Raw genomic sequence first — 17,417 nt, 5'->3', positions numbered from 1 at the left:
GCCTTACTGGGTGTGACAACACACATTACTGTTAGTGCCTCATGAATAAGGCCTAATAATGAAGATAATTAAGTGACCACACTGCTCAACCATAACAAGAGGGAGGAAAATCTTGAGCTGCAAGTGTGAAAAGTAAAAAGAAAAAAAAACAACAACAAAACAAATTTACAATTCTTTTGATTGTGAAAATGAAGTCTAGATCAAAGCAGAGAGCACACTGGCCCATTCTCCACATCTGCGGGAGTGACATAAGTCTTTCTTTAATTACCACATATCTGACTCATTTGTGTTTCTCATGTAAATCTGGTCTTTTGATGTACATTTAACTCTAACTGAGTTTGTAGAGGGATTTATGTGCATATGATTTGCACGCCTTTCGGTCAGATCTAATTATTTATTTAATTATCTCTTTTCATGTCTTTCAAATTTCCAAAATGCCCAAAGAAAACAGTACTTTCTTTTTTCTAATACGACACAAACAGTTACTATACAAGTATGTGAATCTGTGTGGACAATCCTGACAAAATCAAGTTCAAAGATGATGGTAATCAACTAGTCAGATTCATGTGGGCAGGCCATGAAAGGCCCTGCAACTCTGTGTGTGTGTGTGTGTGTGTGTGTGTGTGTGTGTGTGTGTGTATCTCTGTATGTGTGATCATGTGTGTGTGCACGCACCTCATGTCTGACTCAAGGATTTGCTGTTTCAGCAGGGAAGGAATCAGTCCTGTGCCTTTGCCATGCAGGAAAGTCAGCGTAAGGAAATTCCTGAGCTTCACAGTGGCAATCAGGCAGTTAAGGACCTGCCACTGAAAATGGAGCTGTATGTCAGTCACTTTCATGGCTTATTCACACCAGCACAACTGCTCTGGCATAAAAAGAGGCATTCTCATTCAGTCACCCCAACAACCCAGTAAATTGCCCTTACTTGAAAGATGGTAGACCATGTATATTTTAGTGTCCTACAACAACTGCTACATCAGAAAGCTTACCTCTCACACGAGGAGTAGTCTTTCAAGTCGTTGTAGTTATCACAGCTGGTGCTAAGGCTATATTCTGAAATGTGCTGACGCTGCACCATTTTGACTCTGAGGCAAACTTCGGTTAAATCCGAATATATTTTTAAGTGACTCCAACAAACACATAGTTTGTTATTGTGGGTCTTTTTTTTATGCGACTTCCAATACGACAGGTGGCAGTAATGGCCTTGCTAGGCCTTCAGGAAACGACATTAGCCTAAATACATCCATGTATTAGCAAGAGAAGAATAACAATTAGCTTAATTTTTTCTCTCACCGAGGGAAATGTTGAGGTTTATGAGTTAGAGTTTTCTATGAGGAGGTCTTCCACTCTTTTAAAAGAACTAAACAACATTTTGTGAACATTTAATGTCCCGCCGCTGAATCCAACTCTTTAGTTCAGTGGTCATGTTGCTTTCAGGGGCTCGTAAATACCAAACGTCATGCCACACTTGTTATTTGGAGTAACGCAGGTAGCATATACATGGGAAAACCTCAGTCGTGCAATTGGTGTTATAATTAATCGACTCTCAGAATATACTGCTATAGCCTACTTAATTTAGAAAATGAAACAAACACCAAACATAACAATAATGGCAATAATACTTACATTAAAAATATTTTCTTTGTTTGTTGGGTTTTTTTTTTTCTATAATTCTTTCTTTTTCTTTTTTAAATTGGCTATTGCAAAAAGTCTACACAGCAAGTTAAAAATAAATATGCCAAGGGGGGTAATATAGGCCTAGTGAAAGAAAAGGAAGAAAATAATGTCATAAAAATCTTTTGAAACTGTGATATAGCAGACAGCTTTTATATTTTGATTCATTTATATCAAACTTAGACAAAATAAGAAATACATTAAATAAATAAAAACTTGATCCTAGAATTCCTCTCATAAGCTAATTTAGGTTTTTCCCACTACCTTAAAAGCAACGCATGACGTCACCCGGACATAAACGCATGCTTATCCAGCTGCCGCAAACCCCATGAAGGATGTCGTAAACCCGCTCTGTATCAGTGTTGTCAGAGAAGTAAACTGTCATTGCCATTGATATAACCATCTCGGTAGATTTCAGAGTGTGAAACATGTAGTATCTGTGCTGGCTGCATGTACAGTCGAGCCGGTGCAGTTTAACATCATGGTGGACGTCGTGTAGCCTTTGAGGAGCAGGAAGATGAGCTGATCTCCAGCAAAAACAAGCTCGAAAATGTCAACATACAACGCCGAAGGTAAAGTGAAACAGCTATTAACAAGATCTCTAAATGTACCACATCTCTAACATCTCGGACGTAATATTGCAGATATCTTATTGTCAGATCACAAACGTATATCATACAACTTCCTATTGAAATCATGGGTTCTTGTTTTGTGTCTTCTGCCCTCTTAAGTCGCTGCAGGACACTCTGTTGTGGTGGAGGTGAGCCCAGATATCCATATCTGTGGCTTCTGCAAGCAGCAGTACAATAATTTTGAGGTCTTTCTCGCCCACAAGCAAAATGGATGTTCCCTACCCACTTCTGACCCATCATCCACCACGGCAACAGCCACTCTCCCAGGTAAAATACTGTGGCTCTGGTTTTATCATTAATAATTTGCATGCAAACTTGATTCACAGTCCGCCTGTTTTATGCACTGGGTATCTGTTGTACCTTTGTCCTGCTCAGATTCCAGCACTGAGTTTGTTTTCGAGGAAACCTACCAGACCTGTGTTATGAGAGGTGTCAAAAAGATCCTGACCAAAGCACAGAAAACACCTTCCAAAAAATTAAAACCTACCCTGACTTCAAAGAGACACAGCTGCTGTTTCTCAGGTTGGTGCCTCTCGCTGTTTATGACTGTAACACTTTCCTTCTTTTCCGCTGCCATGCAGGGTGAACTGTACTTCCTGCCAGTCGAAGTTAGATTAACTTTCCACAAGTACACAAGCTTCACACACCTTGTAAAAACACATTGTGTCTTGATCCCACAGGTTGCACTTTTAAAACACAGTATGGCCAAAAAGACATGGAGCGCCATCTCAAAACCCACACCGGTATGTCAGTGCCATGCACACGTGATGCTCTGCTGCTAGCGCCCTTCAGGATTAGATATTGACACGAGTTGTTTTTAACCATCCATCATCCAGGTGAGAAGCCGTTTGAATGTGAGCTGTGCCACAAGCGCTTCAGTCGGCGGGACAAGCTCAACATGCACAGCCGCTTACACACAGGCGAGAAGCCGCACAAGTGTAAACACTGTCCCTATGCAGCAGCGGACAGCAGCAGTTTGAAGAAGCACCTGCGTATCCACTATGATGAACGGCCCTTTAAATGCCAGATCTGTCCTTACGCCAGCCGCAACTCCAGCCAGCTCACCGTGCACCTCCGCTCCCACACCGGTAGGGAGTCAAAGTTGTTTTCTAGATTGCATTGAAAATACTTTAGTGTTATTTCACAATAGATTTTCTTTTTGTTTTTACAAGGAGATGCACCTTTCCAGTGCCAACAGTGTGATGCAAAGTTCAAAATCAACTCAGACCTGAAGAGGCACATCCGGATTCACTCTGGTGAGAAGCCTTACAAATGTGACTTTTGTGAGTACCGCTGTGCCATGAAAGGCAACCTGAAATCTCACATTCAGATCAAACACGGCACTGAGAACTCCTTCCACTGCGTGCACTGTGATTTCAAGTGTTCCAACAAAACTGCTCTGCGGCAGCACTCGCGGGAACACCAGCCCACTCAGCCCATCCAGTGTTCCAAGTGCACTTACTCCTGCTCCAGCAAGGGGGCGCTCAAAGTCCACGAGAGGATCCACTCAGAGGAGCGACCCTTTAAATGTGACTTCTGCAACTTTGCCTCCAAGCAGCGCAGCAACCTTGTCATTCACAAAAAGAAGTGCCACTCAGATAAGCCAGAGAAAGGCAGCAGCGGGAAGGGAGGCAGAGGTGGAGGTAAAAGTGGAGGAGGTGACTCTCCAAAGCCGGTCAGCTCCCGGTATCGGGCCAAACTAGATGCAGCTCGAGCTTTCTGCTGCGACTCATGCAATGCTTCTTTTGTCAGGGAGGACTCCCTGCGCAGTCACAAAAAGCAACACAGAGACACTCAGAATGTGTTGCAGCTCCAGCTCTCCGCCCCATCTGATGCAGTCAATTTGGTTCCTGTTACAACCTCACAGAGCAACACCCAGCTCGAAGTTCCTCTCCCGTCTGACTCAATGGCTCCTTACAGCAATGCACAGCTCAAAATCATCGTATCTCACTCTCTGGGCCAGGAGAACCCCTTAATCCCAGCTGGTGTGGATAGTCAGAGTAAGACCAACATGGTCCTGCTAAGCCCAGAAAACCAGGACATGGTAGTAAACTCCATGATCCAACAGGTCAACCTGCTAGCACCTATGCAACCCCTCGGGGCATCTCAGACTCCAGAGGCCACCCTTGATTCCCAGACGGTCCTCTTGACGCAGCTCAGCCCTGAAGACACCAACAACCCGCTCCACCAGGCCCTACTGCAGACAGCCATAACCGCTCAGGGCTCCAGCAGCGGCACGCAGACTTTCATCACCACCTGCTCTGAACTGGAGGGCCTCAACGCCTTGATCCAGGAAGGTGGCACAGAGGTCACAGTGGTGACAGAAGGGAACACCACCATGGTGACCGCACCGACGCCACCCGACATGGTGTGCGGTCCATCGGAGGACTTGTCCAAACCAGGTGGGACAGTTACGGTTGAGGAGAGTGCCTTACCCTGTGAGGAAAGTGCATTACTGGTGCCAAACATCGGCCTGGGCAGCCAGAATGTGGTCATCCACGGCGTTCCATTGATGTCCACTCAACCACAGCAGAGTGCAATAGAGCAGCTCTCTCCTCACACACTCTACTCAGATTCACACACACTGGAAGGAATCCCACAATGAGTTGAGGGTTCAGTGTGTTTTTTCTAAAAATGAAAAGACTATATCTGCATCATAAGCTATTTCTTTGCCGGTAAGAACTCTCAAGCCTGGTTTATATTTCTGCGTAGGATCGACAGAGCCTACGGCTTGGCGCTCTGCGATTATACCGCCAAAACGCTAGTTGGTGGCGGGGTTTTATGTACTTCAAGTAATGAAATGAAAATGAAATGAAACTGTTGGGGTTTGAGCCAATGAATGTCGAGCAACTTTTACTGAAATTACCGCAACGCAGTACAGAGAGAAGACGTCAGAGGAGATGGTGTGTACGACCAGTGAACCGATAGAGGCAGAAGGAGGTAAGTTTTCTGTCCTTGTCCAACCACTGAGAGACAAGGATGAGACTGAATTAGTGCTACCAAGCGAACCAATCACAGTTGTTGCGGTCTGCGTCACCGCAACATGAGATGCATGTCTGGATGCGGCGTAGTGTACGCAGCTATACTGTATCTACGGTGTCAATTAAACTCTGAAGTATAAACCAGGCTTTAGTATGTGCAGGCCATTAACATATAACATTTTTTGTCGCTAGCAGTTTTAATCATTAACCACTGAAGTAACAATACTGTTACCTTTGGAGATGTAGATGTTCTAATTTTCAGATATCAGAATAATGAATTGTTGTTGTAGCACATTAGTTCAGTTCAGAATGTCTTCATGTTTAACACTGAATAACTTTTGAATATGAAAGTTAATCATTAGGACGCAATTTCATACACTCTATTTTCAAGTGTAATTTTTGGAGGCATCCGAACTAAAATAATGTTTATTTTCAGCAAAACATCTTAGAAGAAATTCTAAAGTGTAAAAGAATAAAATCTGAAACAAATTGACACAAACTGACATTGAATTTCTTGGTGCCATGTTTTTCTCCTGTTTGTCCAGAAGGTGGCAGCAGAGCGATGAGAGTAAAGGGTGAAGTTTACTCTGAAACTATATTCTTGCAGTCTTGTAGTATTGATTCTACAGACCTGTATGTGTAGCTTTTTCTGGAGATGAATATTTTCAAGTCCTCATTCTGAATCTACAAAGTAGATGTCAATTGTAGAAAACATTAGCCCGCATATCAAGGTCTTATTTTCTAAAAGCCAAGTTGCTCTCCCAATAGATTTTTCAATAAAGTGCCTGTTTTGCTTGCAGCTATCTATTATTCTGGCCAGTTTTACACTCAGACTTCAGCACTTAGTATTTGCAGAGAGTGAAGGCTGAACCTGAATAGGAGTCTCCTGAGAACAGTTGACCATTGATTTCTCTGTCGTCCCTCAGCGCTAATGGCTCTCCTGATGCAGACTGCTACGTTTTGTGTCTCAGCATGGCCACAAACTCAGATGAAGTTGTTTGATGAATGACTCTTTGCCTGCACTAAAGTTTCCCCTCAGAGTTGGTTTGTGTTTCAAAAGGTGAACTGTCTTCTGCCAGAAAAGGAAATGGTACTGACAACAAAAAGCAAAGAAATATAATGACAATACCCCTTTTGTCATACACTTAAAATGCTGTGATGTGTTGGATAATTCATCTTTTACCTCATACAAATTTTAATTAATGATGCCTTTTTTTCTGTGAAATCCATTATATGCCTGTGAGTGGCAAGTGTTATACTTGTATAAGAATCAGAGATACCTGTACTTTACTTTAGTGCTTCCATTTAATGCCAATTTACTACATTTGTGTGAAAAATAATGTACTTTTATCCCACTCCAGCTTTGACAACTAAATAGTAGCAACTAACAGGTTAAAAGAATGGTATGCCATTTTGAGAAAAGCACATATTTGCTTTATTGTCAAGAGTTAGATGAAAAAATCAATGCCCCTGTTAAATATGAAGCTACAGCTAGCGGTCAGTTAGCTTAGGTCAGCATAAAGATGCATAAACAGGGAAACAGCTTGGTTCTGTCCAAAGGTACAGTGAGCATCTGACTTTTTAGCAGAGAAAGAGTCAATATTAACCTCTGTAAAATAGAAACTTGAAGTTTTTAAGCTTCAGTTTTAAACAAATGAAATAAAGCATTTTAAGAATGAGCATTAGAGGTGCTAGTAGGCAAAGTTTGTTACTTCTGGAGAAACCATGCTAGCTGTTTCAGCATGTTTCCAGGCTCTAAGCTAAGCTAGCTGTCTGCTGGCTATAGCCTCATATTTAGGTCATGTTTTGGTATCAGACTCTCATCTAACTCAGCAAGGAAGAGAATAATGAAAGTTTAAATAACATGATGAACAGTAACAGATTAAAATATACAAAGTTATTAAGTGTAGCTCCTTTTCACCAAACTACAACATCAAATGTTACTTAATGCATCAATACTTAAATACTTAAATAATATAATAGTCACTCAAGGGGCTGTTCTGCTGTGGAACAAGTACTTTTACCCTTGATACTTGTAGCACCCTGCATTTTACTCATTATGTGATTTAATTACTTCAGTAACCTTTTTAATGTTGGGCTTTTGCTTATAATTAATTATTTTTATATTATTGTATTGGCATTTTTATTTAAGTAACTGATCTGAACGTCTTCCACCACTGAACTTAATAATGAATGTCTTCTACAATTCAGCAATCAAAGTCCCCAATTCAGGATAAATGGGAATATCTCCTCTCAAGTCTGACAAAAATAAGAAAATCTAACTGAGTAGCGAGTCAGTAGAGATTTTGTTTGTTCTGCTGTTCACAACTAATAACGAACAAATATTTCACAGCTTCTCGAACATTAAAAAAAAAAATTTTTTTAGTGAAAAATGCCTCCATTCATAATGAGCGCCTTGCTCTGCCTCTTCTGTGGGTTATGCTTTTGCGCTCACATTTATATTATAATCACACCTTTGATCTGTGATGTCACTGGTGACCCTTTTGAACATTTTGTGTGATTTCGGAGACGAAGTCTGTCGCCTGATCTTCAGGTGGAATTGCTAAAAAGCTCCTGAAATTCCATTATGTATGAAGATGAGCGTTATGTGGGAAAAGCAAGAAGTGCTCTCTGGTGTATCTCTTTGATCTATTATCTAACAAACTTCCAGGCCCTAATCCTGAGCACTCTTGAGGAAGAGAGCCCATTTTTCCCCCCTCCTTCTCTTGTTCCATATGTGACATCATGGCTGGGTTAAGTGCTTTTTCTATGGGCTACAACATCTTTAGAGATTCACTTGAGGGGAGAGTTTGAACCATTACAATCATGCAAAACTACATTTTTTGGCACATGTTGAATGATAAACAAATGATGGCATAGGTCACACCTTATTTTAAGCACATGTTAGTTTCTGATTAAAAATAGAAACAATTCTATTATAAAATCTAAAGTTTCGCTCCTGTTTCCATTTTTTTTCAGACAGGTAGCAAGAGAGCAAGAGATCCCTTTATACTGTATGGCACTTCTCAGTTCCTTCCTTCCTGTGTTTGAGATGAGCCTTTGAATAGGGTCATAAACGTCTCCCCAAAAAAGCAATTTCCACTCACAGCTGCTTAAAGAAATCGTAAGTTGTGATGCATTCCTTCTGGACATAAAGAGATCCAGAGTCTGCCAGGTGATAAGAGGGACAACAAGCAGAACTGGATCACACATGAGCATGAGTAAAAGAGAGCTGGTACTTTAAAATAGTGTGAACATGTCAAAGGGCTGTAAGTGAATTTAGTATTCTGGTCAATTTCTGTCATCAGAGGTGGTTATAAATCCCTCAGACAGCCACTGCGCTCCTCCAGATGCAATCCGTCACTCGGCTCAACAATACGTTTCTGACCTTTGCTTTGTTTGCACACAATTTGCAATCCCAAGAGTAAATGGCATTGAATGCCTTAATGAAATTAACTGATTGGTAAAGTATTGATATGGATTTGTTTTCCAATGCAAGCATCTTTTTTTTTTCCGCTGTGACACTATTGACATCTTAAGTGAGTTTTGATTTCTCAGTACACTGGAGGCTTTTATCTTGTCTTTGTTCGCTTCTTTTTGTCTGTGGTGATAGAAATACAAGACGATAGAGCAAGATGATTTGATCAGCCCCTGTTACAGCCGAGCAACAAAAAGACACCTTCATTTGCTTTTTCTGAATGCAATGTGATTATTTGTTAAGACATTATTAGGCTATTGTGTCTAAGAGTGGAATCAATCGCATCACCTTAGGGCAAATTCTGGTTGTGCCTCTGTGGGTGGTTGTATGTTTCATATTAGCCCAGCATGTTTTTATGTTTTGATTTACAGTTTAAAGCTCAAATCTACATATTAGACACGTCAATTTTCACATTTTCTGAAAGCATTGTCACTTTTTTGATTATTTATTATTTATTCATTTGGTATTTGAGCGTTCACTGTGTTGTTTTTATAATTTTTTGTCTGTCTTGGGTTGTCAGGAAGCATTACCCTGACAAGCTCTTGTTGTTTCTTTAAGATTTAAAGCAGCAGTGTAAAAGCCGTCCTCAGGGGGCAGAAACATCAGTGTAATTTTGAGGCAGTAGTCATGGCTGGAGTGAAAGCATGAAAGCCCGTAAATGTCCTTTAATGGACAAAGGAATGCTACAGTATCTCCTGCTCTGCAACACAGAGCCAGTTGGCTTTTATAACAATGTCCTTTATAAAGATGTGGGTTTCACCGTTTAGCAATGAGCGCTGAGTGTGATCTCGTGAATGCAAATAACCAGCTATCAGCTTTTGTGATTCACTAACAAAGACATTTAGCCATTGTTTTCCTGTCCCTGTTTCTGTGCCACTAACCCTAAACAAATGAGCGTTTGCATGGTTTTGACCGTGCGCATGGTGCCATGCATTGAAGGGGGAACAATCACTCAATTGTTTTCTTTTATTCCATATTTTTTGTGGGATGCAAGTTGGTTACTGGGAACAACTGGCTAACAAGTGTCTTGGGCCATCAGGTTTAAGCTCCGCGCGGATACAGGATTTGTTTTTTATGCTCGGTTTTGTGACAACCTCTGATCATTCTCACATGTCAGCATGTTGCTTTGTGTTTTCTCTGTCCGCATTCTCACAGTTTGTAGAGCAGGACAGTCAGTTTTTTGTGTGGTTGGGCATTTGTTTGCATTGCCGGCCTGTTATTATGGAGGGATTAGATTGTTCTTAAGCATTCAATAATCTAAGTTACCCTTACAAAGAACTGGAGAATTTGATTAAAACAATAGAGATAAATGTCTCTTTAGACTGATGTCATACTTGTTGCTTTATTTAATTGTAAGGCGAAAAAAGGTGTAACCGATGGGTGGGATTCAACATTTAAACATTAAACTTTTAAACGAATGCATGTGTGTTATCTCAATGTTGGAATATGGTGCCAGTTAAACTTGTGGCATAATCAAACAAACCTATTTCCAATTTTAGAAATGTCACTGGTTTCAGCAGATGGCTAGGAGCCAGCAACATATTTTCTTTGTTCACACATGCCTTATCCTAAGAAAACAAACATGATGGGAATCTGATCTTTACACATACAAGCCATTGTTGTGTGTGTGTGTGTGTGTGTGTGTGTGTGTGTGTGTGTGTGTGTGTGTGTGTGGTGTGTGTGTGTGTGTGTGTGTGTGTGTGTGTGTGCGTGCAGATGCATGCGTATGTGCTTAGGTCTGTGTTTACCTTTCCTGCCTTTCAGAGCTTTTAATGCACAGTGATACTGCTGCTGCTGCCAAATTCATTCTTATGCAGGGTGGAAAAAATATTCTAGATTGGATATGAAGCAATTAGAAAAGCACTGTAAGTAATGTGGATCACTGCTGACATTCAGCGTCTCTGCGGGAATCTTTAGAGTCTTTTCATCATGTTTGTTTCCAAATTTCAAGTGATAAACCGCCTGAGCAAAGATGTTTTTTAATTTTATTTTCATATCTGCTGTGGTTTAGGTTGAGCAGGGTGAGCTTAGATACTTTAAATGTTTTTGCCTGTTTATCCTTTTCATTACTGGTGATGATTCAGTGTAGTGAGAGACTCAGGAAATGTCCCTGTTTTCATTTTGATATGGTGTGAAGAAAGGGGATGGTGATGGTGATGGGGGCAGAGAGAAAAGATAAGATGAAGGCTGTGCTTTTTCAAGCACCAGCATTATCACAACTAATGTGATTGCAAGAGAGGTCACTTCTATTTTTTTGTTGCTACATGTAATAAAAATAGAAAAGAAAATGTGCCTCCGTCCCACCATGATGTCCACCCAACCCCAGGATCTAAGTCATAGCCCGTCCATATTTGCTGTTTGTTTGACCCCTTGAGGGCACGAACCCTGGCTGATCCTTCATCTGAGGACAAAGCTTATGTTTGCAGTGACATAATAAATGCCTGTGCAGGGAAAACAATGGCTGATGAATTCAGCGGGAGTCGGGCACAGTGGACGGCAGAGACACAGAGACGTGGCCCGAAACTTCCAGTGTCATGGAAAGTTTTCAGACAAGGACCCACACCTTGACCAAACACACAGAGTGCTCCCAAAAATGAAGGGAGCTGTGGTCCGAAGGGATCGAATTGCTGCAGTTGTTTTAGTGGTAGTGGCAAGGGAGGGTCTGAGCGTTGCTGAGATCATCAGGTTCTAACACTAAATGTTTATATGAAGCTTTGTGACTGTTGGAGACAGTCAGAGATGGGGCTGTTGCTCCTTGAGGAAGAAAGACGCTTTGTTTTTATAGGCTGCCTGGAATGTGTTGAGGACTGCAGACATCTGCTTTATTAGCATATGTGATTCCACCCCCAGCAATGAAACTGCTGGTGGTCTGATAATGTGTCATACTGTGACTGATATCTGTAAATACAGGCTGTGTGAATGAATTATCACAGCTTCATGAGGGTTTTGCCTTTTCTTTTTTTAAATCACATTCATAAATGTCAGTTTCCAGTGTAACCTGCAACTGAAACAGGAAGTTTGATAAGTGCATGTTTTGAATGTAAATTTTTTTTTTTTTTTTTTTTCAATTGCACCACACAGTGATTAGCACTGTATGAATGTGTGTTGCTGCAAAGTTTTAGTCTGGCTCTCCTGGAGCTTATTGGTGTGAAAATTCCTCAGAAGCATTCTCTCAGAGTCATTCCTGGGTCATTACAGATGCATCCCACCCATGCATGCATACTGGCTCATGGATTACCATTTTCTTTGTTAGGCTAATTGCATTATTGTGGCTTAAAAAAAAAAATCAAGTAGGGGGTATGTGAGGTTTTGTATGAATGTACAATCACCTATGGATGAGACTTATTTTCTTCAAATGGGAAAAAAATAGTTGCCATTTTCATACTTAAAATTGATAAATGATTAGTTGCTGATTTTCAAAAAGCAATTATAAAATATATTCTCTCAAACTCTTTCATAATATTCCTCTGGTTTGGTGTTGACATGCAACATGCAGCCTTGGGCTATTTCCTGGCTCATGTGAGATAATTAATTAGCTTATGAATGATGCATCATTTCTCAAAAAAAGCTGGCTGATAAAGATCATGTGCCAAAGTCCCCTCAGAAAAGATATCGTCTATAAAACAGACCAGGCCCATGTAACCTAACACCTTTTAGGGAATGCACTCAATCAAGCCTATTGTTTCCACTAACATACAGTTCCTTCTGTGAGATAAGTACGGCCTGGCCTCAGAGATAACAGCAATGTCTTAAAAGCACAGATGAGACGTTCACTGTCAACACCTCAGTTTGTGATATTTTAATGCGCTGTAGCTCAGCTCAGTGGAGCAGCTCAGGTCATAAAAAGTGAAGGAAAAAATATCACTATAAATGGCAAGTTTGTGTATAAGTGGAAAGTTACAACTGCAGTGACTCTCCAGTAAGCCATTGTTGCTAATATCAAATTATCCCAGACTAATATTCAGACAATTAGTCAGGATATGATGATACGAGCCACTGCCGGTGGTGTGATTCACTTTAGGCAATCTGATGGGGACGACTTTTGAATAGGCTGCATAAATATTATGGCACGGAGGATGTGAGTCAGGACAGAGAGAATCCAGTTCACTGGACCATTACTGGAGTTGAAAGAAAGGAGAGGAAGTCAGTTTGGAGGTTTTGTCACCAGCAGATCTCTCTGTTTTAGGAAAGGGGTGGATACTGCACAGCTCAGGAATGTGGGGAAAAAAAACCTGACTGTTGAACTAGTCACCAGATTATAAAAAATCATACAAATGACATTTTTAATTTCATATTTATTTAATTTCACCACAAATATGATTGAATAATTCCTGACCTAAATATGCTTTACATGTGTCTTGAACAACTGGTTTTGTCTGCTTTCAGAAATCTGCAGAGCAACAGGTAAATCAGAAACTGACCCGGTCATCCCGCTCTCATGCTTCTGCCTCCTTCTTCATCCCCACTACAAAGTTCATATGAGGCAGTTGTCCCCCCCTCAGACGCTCATCACCGGCGGTGGGAGGCTGATGTATCCATCTGCGCCTGCGAAGGGGGCGCTAATCCTTGACAACTGTGCCCCTCAGGCACCATATCTGCTGCACTGCTGGTCGTGTGATACAATAGGCTCCCCTCCTTTGTCCTTGAAATTGTTTTAATTAGCCCCACGGTGGGGGCTGGGGTTGCAAACAGAAGACTGACTCAGTGGGACTGACAAAAATCACAGGAGCATGATACCACAGAGATGACAGACACGTGTTTGAAACAGACGATCAGTGATAAAACTGATAAAAGTGACTCATCGAGACTCTTTTGAATATCAGTGAATGACAATCAAATAATTTCGGACCTCAGCTCAGTCTGCGAAAAATCAGAAGGTTTATGAATCATTTTTTAAGGGATCCCTAAAGTGGATCCATAAAGTTCTGACGTAATATGTTCGAATAAAAGTTTATGTCATAAGAATCAAATTATTCTGAGCTTTAATGAACTGATTTCCCTAAATCAAGACAAAACAGCAGTAGCAGTGTAGTTGAACAACCAGCGAGGAATCTAAAAGTATAACTATTATGAATAGTATAAATATCTCCTGCCAGGAGAAACCTGCTGAGAAAACTCTTAAACCTGTTAAGCTTGCTGGTCCATGATTCACTAAAAAAATGCAGTGTGTGTGTGTGGGTGTGTGTGTGTGGGTGGGTGTGTGTGTGTGTGTGTGTGTGTGTGTGTGCGTATATGCATGTTGTAGATAAGCCTGTCCCACCACCACCACCACACTTGCAGCATGGACCACTTGGACCTCCCAGCAGCCAGCCAGCCAGCCAGCCAGCCAGCCAGCCAGCCAGGCCTGCCAACAAGAGGTGACAAGAAACCAAGTCGTCGACGTGATCCAAAGTATCATGTGACTTCTACAACGCCTCTATAATCCAATATCCATGTCTGTTGTGGAGGTCACTTTTAATTCAAGGAATCTCTGTGGAATGCCAGTTAAAATATTAGCATTCAAGGAAGGAGGGACAACTGTAATTCAGAGCAATGGTTTTTTAAAAGGTGACACAGAAACTCTCCCTGGATGAAAAATGGAGGCAGAAAAAACTTCCTTTGGCCTTTTATGTAAATGCTCTCACCCCCTTCCAAATTCAGCTCTCCTAAGTCAAACACACCCATCCCCCTCATGTTGTCCTCCTCCCCCTGCCCCTTGGGAGGAGGGGTGGTGGAGAGAGAGAGAGAGAGAGAGAGAGATCCCAAACCATCTGAATCCCTTTTAACTAAGTGGCCAGAGAGGAGTAAGGGCAATTATTCCACCATGATGCATTCCTTTTCAAAAGAGGATACCATCACTGTTCAACACGTGGAATGCGAGCTGTGTTATGGGCACTGAAGGCACGTCTCATCCTCCAACTAACCTGAGGTGTGCGTCAGAAACAGCCAAACAGGTGCTCACAAAGGCAGAAAGTGCTGCGAGCAATAAAAAAACAATATTCAGATGTTTACTTAATCAAAAGTATCATTGTCACGCTACAGAAATAATTGATTACATTATAAGATATATTACTATGCATACCATTAATGATCCATTAATGGGCAAGAATTCTAATGTTGTAGTTGCATCATGTTTTATAAAATGATCATATGTTTTGTGTGTAAAATCTTAATGTGCAAAGTTACCAGTAACTACAAATAAATACAGTGCAGTAATAATTACACTAAATGTCGAGCAGTAAATATAATGCAAATGACAAATTCAGCTACTGTTTATGATGTGCTCACTATATAAGTGTATGTTGTACGCTGGAGCTGACACTTCAAAGTAAAATACATTCATAATCTGCAAATTAACACTAAACTCAAAAACACTAAAATCTCAGATTATCGTTGCATATTCAGTAGGTATTTGTGTAGATAAACAGCTGTGAAATGTATATTATTAAAAAACACAAAACTGCCCTTTTGAGATTTGATTATCTAATCTTATGGGTCAGGACAAGTTTCCTGGCTCTATAATTAAACACAGGCGTAATGATAATGAAAAAAATACAGCTGTGGGGACATGTGAATGGAGAAGCCTACAATTAACAAAGATTAATAACAGTGTGCTGTGATGAAGCCCTTCCTCATACATCATCCCTCAGGCAAAAGCTCTAGAAAAGAAAAAAAAAAAGTGTTTGTTTGTTTTCGCTCCTCATAGTTATGCTGATTATAAGAAACTGGAGACGTTGCATTCTTGTCTGGGTGGAATTTGAAGTGCCCCCCCCCACCCCCACCCCCACCATCACCACCTTTTATCATCAGTTCATTGAACATGGAAGAGAAGAAGGCATGTTGGATACTGATCAAGACACTTTGGATGTATTTTCAAACATTGTTAGATATGTGAACGATGATGAGTACTTGGCTTTGTCTGTCCTCTCTCCTGGTCTCCATGGTGCAGCACATTCTTTATATATTGCTGCAATCTAACAACCATATATCAACTTTCAATTCTTATCCTTTGTGGGCTTTTACATGTACAGTGTAATTAAAATAGTCAGTTTTCAGTATGATAAAACCCCATACACTACAGATATGAAAGAAGAGTAAAATACTATATTAAATACATTGATGGTGATGTACTGTCTAAGAAAGGGTTAGCAGCAATAGCAAACACAAAACAAAACAAACATAAAACAATTGATAATATCTTACAATTACCTAAAAATATATACAGATGTACAGTCTAAAAAGAAACTGCAACAGTGAAACAAGCAGAAAAATATTTGGAAGTAAAGCTGTAGTAAATAGTAACTAAAATCTGACTTGACTTAACTTGAATGTTTGAATGTCAATACAACTTCTTTTTGCTGATCTTCTATTTGCTCAAAATCATAGTTCGAGATCATTTAAAATCCTTTTCTTACACTACATAACCGCCTTTAAGAGGAAATTATACTACAAATTTATATATATTAAACACTCCCACACTTTATTATGAAAAAGTGAATGTGATTTTATTGTTGTGTGGTCTCACTGCTCATCCACCTGTAGCTTGTGCAGTATTGATTGCTCCAGACAGGCATTGCGAGGTCCACTTCCTCAGCGGTGTTTAATGGAGCTCATCGTCCCCGACCGATTCTCTCACCATTTCCCCTGAAACTGGACACTTCTGTCCATGTATCATCCAACAGCACCTTTCTTAGGAAGCGACTGGAGCATGGAGTGAGAGCTTTAGCGCTCCTTTTTTTTAAAAAAAAAAGAGTTAAGACAATGAGCGCAAGACAAATTTCCAGGCCAGCAGCTGTGTGGTGGGAAACACTTGCCTTTGTGCAGTCCTTCCCACAGTCACATAGGGGCTGTCATATGCCCAGCGTTTGTTTGACTGTTTTAGATGGGTTTTTGAAAGCATGTGGGGTGGAACCAAACACATTCTCATGTGTGTGAAAGTCAAAAGGTATAAAGACAGATGTAGCATTGCTCAAATCCTGTTCTCCTACGTCATCTGTGATGTTACTGGAGAGAATAAGCAACCAGATTTTGTTTTTCCCTCATATAAGCACCTGTGCTTTTTTTTATGTTCCATCAAATGTTTATGTTAAAGCAACAGTTTGACATTTTTGTTGTATTTTCTGCAACTCATCAACTGCAGGGAAGACAATATGTACGTATGCGTTTTCAGTTGTGTTAGTATGGACAGAGATCGTTTTCTGATACGGAGCTAAAACAGTCGTCTGGACGGAGGTAGTGTGGACGTAGCCTCATTAGTTAACATGTTAGATATTGTTTGTTCAACTGCCAGCCCCTGCAATTTAAGCTTAAAGTGTTAATGCCAGTCTTTGTGCTAAGCTAAGCTAAGCTAAGATAACGTGCTGTCGCTTCATATAACCACACATATATGAGTGTGGTAGCAATCTTCTCATCTAACTCTCAGCAAGAAAGCAAATAAGGTGTATTTCCTAAAATGTCAAACTACTCCTAAACTCCTTAACCCCTTAATTTTAGCATTTGAAAAAAGACATTAGATCAAAGTGTCTGTAGTCTGTGTCTCGTACCAAACTTCACAGAGTCTGTGTCATGTTAGCAGGCAGATTCTACACAGACAGCAGCCAGCTCAATGCGTCTGTGTGATAAGTCCAACTCGAGCCTTTCATCCTCCGGACGTTCGGACGGAGACACAGACAG

At 40.7% G+C, this 17,417-nt stretch overlaps 2 protein-coding genes across 2 annotated transcripts in view; one reads left to right on the top strand and one right to left on the bottom strand.

Annotated features, from left to right (window-relative positions):
- LOC130174394 (teashirt homolog 2) overlaps positions 1–1,364 on the bottom strand; it is a 104,144-nt gene extending 102,780 nt beyond the window's left edge. Inside the window, exons 1-2 of the mRNA XM_056384173.1 lie at positions 990–1,364; positions 676–806 (exon numbers count right to left, since the gene is read on the bottom strand). The gene's annotated coding sequence lies outside the window, so the exon portion shown is untranslated. The remainder of the gene's footprint in view (positions 1–675; positions 807–989) is intronic.
- A 645-nt stretch (positions 1,365–2,009) lies between these two features.
- On the top strand, positions 2,010–5,855 carry zfp64 (zinc finger protein 64 homolog (mouse)). Its single transcript, XM_056386099.1, has 6 exons — positions 2,010–2,246; positions 2,406–2,573; positions 2,682–2,828; positions 2,987–3,049; positions 3,143–3,394; positions 3,479–5,855. Exons 1-6 carry the CDS (start codon positions 2,225–2,227, stop codon positions 4,909–4,911), a joined length of 2,085 nt encoding a protein of 694 aa, XP_056242074.1. The 5' UTR covers positions 2,010–2,224; the 3' UTR covers positions 4,912–5,855.
- The last annotated feature ends 11,562 nt before the right edge of the window (positions 5,856–17,417 follow it).

This window comes from Seriola aureovittata, chromosome 9 (assembly GCF_021018895.1).
Source record: "Seriola aureovittata isolate HTS-2021-v1 ecotype China chromosome 9, ASM2101889v1, whole genome shotgun sequence".
Lineage (NCBI taxonomy): Eukaryota > Metazoa > Chordata > Actinopteri > Carangiformes > Carangidae > Seriola > Seriola aureovittata.
The sequence above is the reverse complement of the archived record's forward strand: the minus strand, read 5'-3'. Positions and strand labels throughout refer to the sequence as shown.

Excerpts from the sequence above, each read along its gene's own strand:
- zfp64 (XM_056386099.1), top strand. The coding sequence starts at position 2,225 with ATGTCAACATACAACGCCGAAG. Across the intron at positions 2,247-2,405 it reads GTCAACATACAACGCCGAAG|TCGCTGCAGGACACTCTGTT; the intron begins GTAAAGTGAAAC and ends TGCCCTCTTAAG. Across the intron at positions 3,050-3,142 it reads CCATCTCAAAACCCACACCG|GTGAGAAGCCGTTTGAATGT; the intron begins GTATGTCAGTGC and ends TCCATCATCCAG.